The sequence below is a fragment of the Phalangium opilio genome, unplaced genomic scaffold, assembly GCF_054372755.1.
Source record: "Phalangium opilio isolate 3A_F unplaced genomic scaffold, DU_Popi_V2 ptg000232l_1, whole genome shotgun sequence".
NCBI lineage: Eukaryota > Metazoa > Arthropoda > Arachnida > Opiliones > Phalangiidae > Phalangium > Phalangium opilio.
This window is the reverse complement of record NW_028324223.1, coordinates 1391121-1403637: the sequence shown is the minus strand read 5'-3', so window position 1 is coordinate 1403637 and position 12517 is coordinate 1391121. Positions and strand designations below refer to the sequence as shown.

Below are 12517 nucleotides of genomic sequence, written 5' to 3'. Positions count from 1 at the left end.
TATGAACCCTGATAAATTTTGTATGGCCCCTGGTGGGTCTCTTTCTTTTTGAGCTTTGGTGTATTGCGTGTTAAACATTTCTTCAGGGGCTATGGGAAAATACACGTTAAGTTCTACCCCTTAAAGTCGGCTTCCACGTATCATTTTTAAATATTAAAATTTTGTTTTATTTTTTCTTTTTTTGACTGTTATTTAAATATAATATTAAAACCAAGATATTTGTGTTTGTTTTTTGAAAAATAAAACGAAGCAACAAACTTTGAATTGACTTCGATAAAAATAAAAAATCACTAGAAGGAATTCCCCGATCTAATCCGAAGTACTGGCAGACATTAATGTTAAATGGCCACTGCCGAGTATTTTCCGAGTCTTTAGGACCCCCGGGGGGGAAGCTCAAAGAACACATAAAACCTCGCCCCCCCCCCGCCTCCTAAGTACCAAGAAAAACTCGAAGGAAACAACTGGAAACAGTCGTTAAAATCGACGGATAAAAAATTAAAAGACAACACTGTAAAAGAAACGACAAAGTCTAGAAGACCCAGTTTACCAAAGTGTTGGTCCTTCCCAAAACAAATAACTTCTTACGAACAGATACACCAAAACCGAGGTAGGGTCCCTTGAAAGGACCCCAGTTTGGAAATAGGACTAAAAATAATACGTATCTCTGTCTAATAACGTTTCAAGTGTTGGTCCTTCTGGTAACCAAGTTCTTTAATCCCAAATACAAATAACTATACGAACAGAAACGAAAACCAAGGTAGGGTCCCTAATAATACGTGGGCAATTCGAAAGGACCCCCGTTTGGAAATAGTTCTAAAAGAATACGTATCTCAGTCTAATAACGTTTCAAGTGTTGGTCCTTTTGGTAACCAAGTTCTTTAATCCCAATACAAATAACTTCTTACGAACAGATACCAAAACCAAGGTAGGGTCCCTAGTAATACGTGGGCAATTCGAAAGGACCCCAGTTTGGAAATAGGGCTAAAGAAATAAAACGTATCTCAGTCTAATAACGTTTTTTCAATCGGGGCCCAGGGTTGAAAACAGGGTTAAAAAAAATATAACTTTTTCGTCTAAGCGTTAAGATTAAGGCTTTTGGGGATTTTTTCTTGAAAGGAGGTGGGGGAGGGGTTAAGGGGGTAGGGCCCCTAGCGTCTAAGAAAGGAGTCTTATAAAGCCATCGATTGTAGGGTGTGATATCAACTAATTATAACAGCACCGAAAAATTCAATAGATCATATTTCATCCGAGCAAAAACGAGCCCACCCTAAACGCCGAAAATTTAACGATCCGAGTATTTAAGTCATCTCTTTCACCCCGGTATTAACTCCACTACACTCTTAATCTGACACTTTCCATAGAAAAACAATAGAAAATACACTATAAGAAAGGCAATCGGGTTTAAAATAAAGTACGGATTTAATATCGCTATCCAGTTAAGTTGATACCAAAGTCGAGGCAAGTTTAAAACACGCTACAGACTTTGTCTGATCATTTACACAGAAAACGCCTTAAAAATTCAAGGTAAGACGCTTACGTCATCAAAAGAGTCAGCTTCGTATTTAGCTAAATGACTTTTATAAGTTTTTACCCAAGTTTTTTTTTGCTGCAAAGCGCATTCCTGATTGGCTTATAAAAATCGCCCAAGTAATTATGGGTGGCTAAAAATTCGGGGATCTTTTTCAAAAGAGCCCGGGTCGTTTAAAAACCGTTATGAAAATATATCCCTAATTTAGAATCCCCCCAAAAAAGAAGTGGGCTATACGCTCTTATATTGCCAATGCAATAATGGACAGCGTCATACATTACTCTCCTAATTTTTACGTCCTCGAGTTTAAAATTTATTATTTAAAATGTGACTTACGTTGTTATTTCCGTTCCAGTCTATGGCCTAATTACGTCAGCGCTCATAATAATCTGGGCACCTTATTGGTCGATCCCGAGGAGGCGGAGCTACACTTTAAAACGGCCATGTGGTTGGATCCCAAACACGCCAGAGCTCATTATAATTTGGCAGCCCTGTACAGGTAAGAGAAAATAAAACGTTAATTATTAATTAATTTTAAGGCCAAGTGCGCATTAATTATAATAATTAAATTTAGTATAATAGTATCTTGAATCTGGACTTGAGCCGTACATCGAAGCTGGCTTTGAAGTAGAGCTCGGCATTTTCGATCAATTATCCACAAATTGGTGGATAACCGATTATTTATAAACAAATTTGCGGATTATAATACGATTTAACATGTAAGTTCTGTGGATAATTTTCGGGTATGGATAAAGATAAAATAAAGTAGATAATTGATCGAAAATGCCGAGCTCTACTTTGAAGTCCAGCAGATTCGAGTGGGCATATTTGAAAGGGGTTATATCTATCATTAGGGGATCAAATTACAAGTTGAAAGTATAAGCTATCCGCCCTAAATTAGAGACGGGGGGTGGGGGGGGGACCAAAGTAAAATTAATGGGATTTTTTGGGAGGTTTGCCTTTTAATTAGTTGGATGTCGGAAACGCGCGAATAGAATGTCTTTCCCTTGGAAATTAAAAACCTTTGAGAGTCCCGAATAAAAATAGGGAAAAAGAAAGAAAGAAAAACTCCCCTAAAAGAGCTAGAGCTCCCTCGGAAAGTATGCCAATTTTGGCAGAACCAAAAATTTCTCCATTCGCCAAAGAGAAGAGCGAAGGAAGCGAGCGATATGAGCTTTAGAAAACCAATTTAGCCCCGCATCTTCCCTTTTTGGCCTTTCTAGCCTTTTACCCTTTCCCACGTGCGCCGAGTTGAAAAAAAGGCGCGAAAAAAACTTTCCCGCCCAATTTGTCTTTTTATCTCCATAGCTCGCTCGAGCTGGATGGCACGCGACTCCCCCACCCCACCCCCTCCTACATCCCCCTATATTACTAATAGACTGCGGAGAAGAGAAGAGAGAGCTCGCGCTGTTTCCCGCCAAATAAGATTAAAAGGCGCGCGCGCGCTCAGGGAAGACTCGACTAAAGGGGCTAAAAGGCTTATCGCTTGTAAAAATTGTAAAAAAAAATAAATAAAATAAAATCAAGGGTTGGGGGGGGCGCCTGCCCTATAAAGTGAACTCTTAAGGTATGAAGTACAGTCTGCCCGAGATCTTGGACTAGCTGGGGAGGGGGGAGACTGAATTCTTGTTTCATCATTAGTGGGTGGCGGTCTTAACTCTAGTTTAACAATACCTTCCAGGGAAAAGCGTTAGGATCATTTTATTATAGCTAAGATTGTCCTCGATTAAATGACAAAAAATTGTATTTCGCTTTTTTTTGTTCTAATTTAAATTTGTGTAGGAGGCGTCGTCAAACGGAAGTGGTAATCTGGCTATTAAACCGAGCCATTGAATTGGACCCGGAACTGGACGAAGCGTACGCCCTATTGACTTCCGTCTATGCAGAAAACCAAAAAACCCGAAATAATAATAAAGTCAAGACGGGCGACGGAGCCAGCGCCGCCAGCGGCAACAAGCAAAGAACCCTCGACACCGGTAAATGATCAAGTCTCAACCATCTCTTCTCGTATCGCTCTAGAAATCTCGCGCCAATCGCACGTGACCATTCATTAAAAAATATAACAAATGCACGAGATTTGAATTCATTTCATTAATGCACGAGATTTGAATTCATTTTGAAAAATGCACGAGATTTGAATTAATTTTGAAAAATGCACGAGATTTGAATTCATTTTGAAAAATGCACGAGATTTGAATTCATTTTGAAAAATGCACGAGATTTGAATTCATTTTGAAAAATGCACGAGATTTGAATTCATTTGAAAAAATCACGAGATTTGAATATTGAAATAAATGAAAACTGTTGCGCACGCGCGCTATACCGCTCGCGATTTTAACAGACGAGAGTTACAAAGTTGCTCATGCACCTATTCTATCGAATTAATTCGAGTGACATTGTATCGAAAGCGAGCTGCTTAAAAGCCGAACAATTCCCTTATTTGCTGCAAAATTGTCGAGAGGAAATTTGGGCAAACATAAATTACGTCTATAAACGGGGCCCCCCGCTCTATGGACAACAGACGGGGGGAAGGGGGGAATTTAAATTAGCAATACAAATATGTTAATTATATCAAGATGCAATAAATTTAGAGAAACTCCCCGACACAACTATTAATTAGTTTAGACTTGCCTATATATATTTAAGAGGGTGTTGGCACTCCATGTTATTTTACTATCGGGATACGTACCGGGGAAGGCAACGCCATGCCCCCCCTCCTACGATCCTCCCCCCCCCCCCGCGACGGCCGAAGGGAAAACAATGAATAGCGTAAAGATCACGATTGTTTAATTAATTAGCTACCCTAATATTGAATAATTACGAGTAGACTTAAGCGGGGGGAAGCCCCCCCGTTTGACGAATAGCCAATGAAAGGACGCTATAAGGGACCCCTCCCCCCGGCCCCCATATAAGGGACACTTTCCCAAATTCTAATTGTTTAAATTATAGATTTTAAATTTTCTTTCAGGATTAAAATTAAAGTTTAATTCAATTAATTATAATCCGATTTAAACTGACTTACGCTCATTTTAAAGTTTGAATTCAGATCTATTTTATAATTTTATTTTTATCGCGGTTAATTGAATTTAAGAGCTAATTTCAGAGAGCTTAATTTTGGTAGTTAAATAATGTTGGAATTTGACCTAATTGGACTCGTATTAAAGCTCTAATTGGGGGTCTCGAATCTCCCTTTGTTAAGTCTAACTATATTTAACCTTTTCAAATTACAGAGAAATGGTTAAAATCGACGAGTGGGGGCAGTTCGTCATCGTCATCAACCGCTTCGGAAACGGTGATAAACCAGACGACGGAATCGCGAAATGGGCCGAGCACCAGAGCCCTGCTTTTTCCAATGGCAGTGGGCGAAAGAGACCACGTCATCAAGAGATAATGAAATGACATTTGAAAATAACGAGAGCAATATTAAGAAGAATAAATAAAAAAGAATTAACTTGTATATTTGTACTACGGAAGCCGAATAAATAATTATATTTAATCTATATTATAAAAAAGATACCAAAAAAATGACCAAAAAATAATTGAATTGAAATATGATTGGTGGAACGTTTATTAGCTCAAACCAATGTGATAGCATTTTACTGTATTTATCCAATAAAAAACGTTTTTGTAGAACAATATAAATACTCGCCCGAGTTTTGTTCATTTACCCTTTGAATAGCAATCTTGAAATAGACCTAGAATAACGTCATTGATTACCACTTTTCGCGCTAAAATAGCCTCTTCTAAGATTGCAACTAAGAAACAAACCCCGTCGTAAATATTGAATTACAACTTTCAAAAGGACCTAAAATAATCAATAATCGTACTAAAATACGTCCCTTCCATTTGTAATGCTATTCCTATGGAGGGGGTTGTTTGTTTACGTTTTGCTAAATTACTCGGCCTCTGTTTGTCGTAGCCCTAAGTTTTTAGTATGGTTAGATGGGGGACAAATTGGACTATAACATACTCAAAGGACATCCCCCTATCTCCAGTAGAAACAGAGTTACGAGCCTCCAAAGTTTATTTTCAAAAATCAAAAGTAACCTAATAACAATAAGTGAGACAAAAAATAAGTTGACGACGATATTGAGGTAGCCTCAAGTTTAAAGTATCCTTGTATGAAGAGCAAAGAGGACTATAACATATCCAAAGGAGATCCCCGTATCTCTAATAGAACGAGAGTTATGAGCCTACAAAGTTCAGTGCTAAAATCATAAGTAACATAATAACAATAAGTGAGACGATGTCATAAGTTGACGAACATTTTCCTTAATTACTCGGCTCCTGTTTGACGAAGCCCTGGGTTTGTAGTATGGTTGGATGGGGGACAAATTGGACTATAACATACTCAAAGGACATCCCCGTATCTCTAGTAGAACCTGAGTTATGAGCCTCCAAAGTCGGGTGTGATGCTATTCCCATGGCATGTCTTTGAACATTTCGCTTAATTACTCAGCCCCTGCTTGCCGTAGCCCTAGGTTTTTAGTATGGTTAAACGGGGGACAAATTGGACTATAACATACTCAAAGGACATCCCCGTATCTCAAGTACAACCAGAGTTACGAGCCTCCAAAGTTGGGGTGTGATGCTATTCCTATGGAGGGGGTTGTTTGTTTACGTTTTGCTAATTTACTCGGTCCCTGTTTGTCGTAGCCCTAAGTTTTTAGTATGGTTGGATGCGGGACAAATTGAACATACTCAAAGGACATCCCCGTATCTCAAGTAGAACCAGACTTAAGAGCCTCCAAAATTGAGTGTAAACCGACTCCCAAAACAAACACCGCATCACGAATAAACAATATTATCCCAACAACATCCAAGTTCGCTTTGAAACGTAACTACCTACAGGGACTACTTTCTTAAATATATCCATAAAACCATCCGCTTACTAACATTTTAAAGTAAATCAATCCATATATCGATTTTTTGATTACCAAAAATTATTTCAGGTAAATTGAAGACATTGAGTAATTAACTGTCAAATTGTCATTAAGGGTTGGGATTATTTCTATTGGTTAAATTAAATTAAGTTTAATCTAATTAATTACTTAAAAAATTGCCCAATAGATGTCGTCGCAATATTTCCGAAGGTGTCAATTCAATTGTCAAAATCCAATAGAAATTATAAGAAAAATGTCTATTATGAATTTCGGATATTAAATCAAATTATTAATTTCCAATCGTGATTAAGAAAATTCTAATTCCGACGTAAAATTTGGGGTACAGGGAAGATGGCCCTAGACAATGTCATTCCAACTAATCAATAGAGAAGGCGTGTGTTACGTTATTCCTTATAGCTTTTGGGAGAGCTTGTTTCAATTGATGGAAAGGTTAGCGGACTGAAACACTAACATTATCCGCGCGAGAATTAAATGCCATTGGTTCGTTGATCGACGTGACTATTTGATTGCGAAATTAATGGACTCCATTTTAAAAACAATAAAAAACTTTAATGATGAATGGTTGAAAAAGCACTTATTTTCAATTAAATTTGAGGTGGATCGCCCAGGTTAAATTTGATCCTAATTTTTTAAAGGGTTGCGCGCGCTATAACCCTGCGCTAAAAGTTTCTAAATTTTTTAAGAGTCGCAACATATGACTCGCTCCGTTAAGGCGCTAAAGAGATCTGATCTATTTTTATTTTTTATCTGGCTATATCCAGAGCTTTTCAAAGGCCCAAGTACATCGTCCTTTCAGGGGCTAAACCCTCTCTTCACTTGTTATACGCGCTGCGCTGACGTACTAGGTTTTTACGTTTTAGAGTTTCTACGAAACGAACACAGGTTTGTCATTCAAGAACCGCTGGCATGGGTTAGCTAGGCCCATACCACGGTACCACGGAAAATTTTCCCTTTTTCAGCTGCTCGTTTTTCGTTTCTGTAAAAAACTCTAGAACATGCACCGTCATCCCTTTCTCAAGATTTGTTTGCCTCTCCCGCCTACTTGCTTACAAGAATTTACAAAATTACAAAAGGTGAAATACAGTATAAAACGTGAAATACAATACAAAGCGATATAAAATGACAAATCAAAAAATTAATACAACTAAAATACAATTAAAACAAATTTAAACATTAAACTAAATTTAAACCCAATTTTCAAAATTTAACAGCGTGGTCAGACGTACTTCGTACAACAGAGTCGGTTTGAAGCGGAAGGATACCCAATATTAAATATTATTGAAAAGAAAGTAAGTTTGTGTTATGGGCGCCTTGTTATCACGTTGCAATTGGTCCGTTCGACCTAACCTTAAGTGACAGCTGGTAATTAATCAAAGAAACCCAGTTGGTCATTAAACCTAGTACTACTGTCCGATACCGCTTGACCATTACATTTTTCATTTCTGACCCGGCCTTTTGCCCCAATAACGGGCAAGAAATGAGTAGTGCACGAGATGATGGGTCAAATACACCAGGCTTTGTACAGAAATTCATCAGAGATAGTTTAAACGTATCACAGTCTAATTCTTCATTTGAAAAATTTAATATTAACTTTTCAGTCCAAGTTTTCCCCCAAGTGTCTTCTAAAGTCATTATTCCTAATAAATTCGGAAATTTTTTTTATTTGTTAACAAAAAAATTCAATATTCATAGGACTTTCTTTAAAACTCGCTCGACTTCGAAACAGGCTATTTAGTAAAGAATACGAGGATAGAAAAGCGCGGTGTTATTAAAATTGCATTAGAGAATTTTTGGGGCATTTTGGTTTCGAGCCAAATGTTGTTCGAGCAGCCGTTTTTATTGAAAATCCATAAATCCTTGAGGAAAAATTTTAAAATCAAGTTTAAGCGGTTTCCCCCCATCCCCTCCCCCGAGAGAGAGAGAGAAATATTACGCAATTTCATTCTTAACTTTGTTATATTTGTTAAACAATCTTATAGACCAATTCGAATATTACATGCAGAGAAAAAAACTTCCAGGGGCAAGCCGCCATTCTGAATAATTTCCCTCACGCCAGGAGACATCGCTAGAGGCATGACCGGGCTTGCTAGCCTCTAACACGCAGTGAGCTTGGGCTGCCCTCTAGTGGTGTTTCGTGGCGGGAGAGAAATTATTCAGAATGGCGGCTTGCCCCTGGAAGTTTGTTTCTCTGCATGTAATATTCGAATTGGTCTATTGTCTCGCGAGGCTAATTTAGCGAAATGAGCTTGTCTACGTTCGCACTATCAACTTAATTAACGTGGCTAAATATCTCTAATGGGAACACGGCACCCTGAAAGTCATCTTAGTACATCTTTAAGAATTTCTCAAACTCCACGGCAACCGTCTCCCACGCACAGAGTTCTTATTTTTAATAACAAGCGATTATTACGCAAATACTTTTAGGGTAAACAATCTACAAGATTGGCAATTAAGCAATTAAGGGGGCGTTAATGAAGTACCCTTTAAACCCACGCGTGACGTCATTCGACCTATAGAATTTAGTAAGAATTTAATAAAACCAATTATCGATGGTTTAGGCTTTACACGCATTAGTTCTATTTGCTTCAATATTGGGTGACCCTAAAATGTCTTTGGTGTTTAGGTCACTTCATATTTTGTCGAATTAAGGTTGGAATTTTCTTGCTCAGGTAAACAGATAAGCTTTATTTTCGTTTCCGAGTAATGGCATCCCATGTTATCTAGCCATAGAGCGCAAGACACTCAAACTCGGGCATCCGTCATTACCCCGCCTTTTGACGTTTCAATTAAAAATAATAATTATTAAAATATAATTATTAAAAATAAATGATAGGCGAGCGCGTAAAGGTATCGATTCTCTTTGAATATACATCCAGGGATACAAAAATAACATTAAGTGTCACCTGCTGGTTCTTAACGGCCCGAAATTTACCTTAGAAATTGTCTTTAATAACACAGCGCGGTCCGTAAAGTTTCAAGCTGTTAAGGCCTTAATTAAGGCTTTCATTTTGTTAGTTTTAAAACTATTTCACGTTCATCTCTCGTAATATAAGGCCCTCGAGTGTTTTCGGAACCCGATGCCCTTAATTTGCCCCCCCCCCCGTTTTATATCGCCCAATAAAGAGCCTCACCGTTTCCATTCAAAATTTAAACCCGCCTGTTATTTAAAATAAGGAAATTTTAAGATATTTAATTAACTTAATTAGAAATTTATATTATTCAGTACAGTATAAGTTATTATTATTCAGTTGGATTTAAATATAATTAGACGGTGTTATTTTAAAGCCACGAATTTGTCGGAATTGTATGGGGGGATTTGATCTAGCAAAAAAAAAAAAACAAAAGATCGATAGGGAGCAGCATTGATTTGGCGGGAAATTAAAAACACGCGCGACAAATTAGAATGATTATTGGAATTTTTAATTTCATTAATACCCCCAAGTTGGGTCCTTTATTGCAACCAGGTATGGCGATCGGGCCCAGCTTTGGCAATTACGAAATATAAGAAATACAAAAATTACACGTCTCGCGCTCCAATAGAGCAAACACGCGGAATGGAATTAAGTCAACTCTTCGCTTATCAAAAGGCGCTAATTCCGAGTAACTTAACCAAGGCGGCTCTCTTTTAACGAGATGTTTATTCGGAGGGACCCTATCTTGGCTAAGTGATAAATAAACTCTCGCGTCACGAGAGAAAAAAAGCACGCGCGGAATTAAGAAAAAGAAGGGAGAAACTTTTGGCGGGAAAAAAAGCGCTCGAGGGAAGGGCGCGCGCTTTTCGGCACGAGCCAACGCCGCTGGAATAGGGTTGCCATGACAACGGGGGGCCGTAATTTGACCAATGGGATGATACCCAGGGTGGAGAAAACGACGAAGCCCAACTTCGGAGGATAACTTTCTGTTTGGGCTTTTTACCGGCTAGTCAAGCTTCGTCGCGGTTCCCCAGTCTCTCCAAAAGTGTCCCAACGCCGACTCCCCCCACCCCAAAAACGCGACGGAAAAATTAACAACTCGTTACGGGACGGTACGCAAAAATTGGGGATTGAAAACTACCAGGTAAATCTATTATCATTTGAGTTTAATGGTTTTATATTATATTTAATTAAGAGTTTAGAATGTACTATATACTTTTAATTATAGCAAACGATTAGTACCTTTTATCTTAAGAAATTAACGCTGATAGTTAATTAAAAATCTTTTTAAAAAAAGGAAGGAAGACTCGATCAATTATCAATTAAAAAATCCTTGTCATTAAAAGCAGGCTCCTTAATTGGAAAATTGGAATTGACAGTTAAAGGTGTACTTAACCTTGTAACGGCCACCGCCAGATGGCGCTAGGTACCGTTGTGACCCGAACTTTGACCCCGCACGTACACTAGTATTTAGTATATAAAGCCCGGTCAACCTTTAGTTGGGGGCAGTTAAGCGGCGGCATGGATTAGGAGCAGTTAGCGGGGTCCGGGTCACGGATCAGGACAACACATCCCCATACGGATAAGGGAGTTTTATGTTATGAATAAAGGATCTACTAATTTACGTAAAGTATTCTTTAATTATTATCTATTGGCCTTAATAGCACGATGTATGCTCTACCTCGCGAAATAGCTTAAAAGTACGGATTGTAGGATTTGGCGCGTTACAACTAGGGTTCGAAAATTACGGTAATTTTGGAAAATGGTAAATTACGCGGTAATTTACCGCGTAAATTACCGTTCATGGTAATTTACGAAAATTCAAAAATAAATTATATTGATCGTTTCTAAGCTAAAAATTGAAAAATACCACTTGAACCTTTCAAAGCATAGTGTCGTACATTATTTAAATACCGAGTTTTGATGTTTGCAGTTCACATAATACTTTTGAACAGCTACATCCACTTTCTTCTTCTTACCCATTTTGTGAATTATTGCTATTTCACGTTTTTAGAACAAAATTCAAGAGATGGGCCGATACCAGTTTAAACCTATATCGGTGCCGATACAGATATTGGTATCGGCCCATCTCTACAAAATTCTAACAACTATAGGGTTTCCAGCTGACGCAAAGGAACTCGATAACAAGAATAGACCAGAAAATAAAATTTCATTTCCTTAATCATATTTGTTCCACGCTTACTGTTCGATTTCTATGACTTACTCATGTCTCATGAAAAGAAATAAGTGTGCATGCGCGGCTAGAGCAAAATATGGAGCTTTTAGACCATTTTCCAAGAGAAAGACATGAGAATTCGGTGGTAAATTACCATCGTGGTAATTTACGACGGTAAATTACCACGGTAATTACCAGGGTAATTACCGTTTTCGTAATTTACCCGGGAAAATCGTAAATTACAGTTACCCTGGTAAATTACCGTGTAAATTACGATGGTAATTTACCGATTTAGAACCCTAGTTACAACCTACGCCCAAAAATAAATCATTGAAAAAATGAAGGTACCTTTACCGATAAAATACATAGCCAATAAGCACCTTAGTTTGTATAGAAATGTCGTAACTCTAAGCCAATAAAAGACTAGAGATCAATAAGACAGGGTTTCTATAATCTAAAATTATCCAAAAAAATCATCGAGTGTCAGTCTTAATTTAGGAAAATGAAACTTTGATCAGAAAAGAAAAGGGGATACCCGAATAAATTTGACATTTTAATTAAAGTAAAAAATACCCCTTCGAAAACCCAAGGGAAAAAAACTGCCCTAAAAAGAATTTTTAATAAAAAAACCCCATGGATTTTGCGAAGGAATTTGCATCAAAAAGTTAAATTAAGTTCCTGTCTTACAATCATAGACGGAGTAATGACATTTCACCGCCATTGAGCGTGTTATATTCGAGCTGAAAATAACACGGGGGTGCCGATACTCTTACCCTAATAGAATGTTAATTTTAATATCTGTCAAACTCGAAGATATTCACTAAAGAAATTAAAATAAACTAGTTCAAATTTAAGACATACTAATTAACTAAATACATTTAAATTTAATTTAATCGCGATACAAAATATAATTATAAATTTCGTAATTAACAAATCTCTGGCGTGTACTTAAAAGTGCCTTTTTTAAAGTTAAAAATTAAGAGATAACAAATTGCGC

The 12517-nt window shown here is 37.6% G+C and overlaps 2 protein-coding genes across 3 annotated transcripts in view; one reads left to right on the top strand and one right to left on the bottom strand.

Annotated features, from left to right (window-relative positions):
* Positions 1-2001, bottom strand: part of LOC149612738 (prolyl 3-hydroxylase 2-like) — a 155549-nt gene extending 153548 nt beyond the window's left edge. For both annotated transcript variants that reach the window (XM_089858225.1, XM_089858226.1), the window contains exon 1: positions 1865-2001. The gene's annotated coding sequence lies outside the window, so the exon portion shown is untranslated. The remainder of the gene's footprint in view (positions 1-1864) is intronic.
* LOC149612737 (protein O-mannosyl-transferase TMTC1-like) overlaps positions 1-5170 on the top strand; it is an 88506-nt gene extending 83336 nt beyond the window's left edge. The window contains exons 11-13 of the mRNA XM_089858227.1: positions 1884-2027; positions 3311-3504; positions 4759-5170. Coding sequence (XP_089714353.1) covers positions 1884-2027; positions 3311-3504; positions 4759-4919 — 499 coding nt within the window. The 3' untranslated portion in view covers positions 4920-5170. The remainder of the gene's footprint in view (positions 1-1883; positions 2028-3310; positions 3505-4758) is intronic.
* The last annotated feature ends 7347 nt before the right edge of the window (positions 5171-12517 follow it).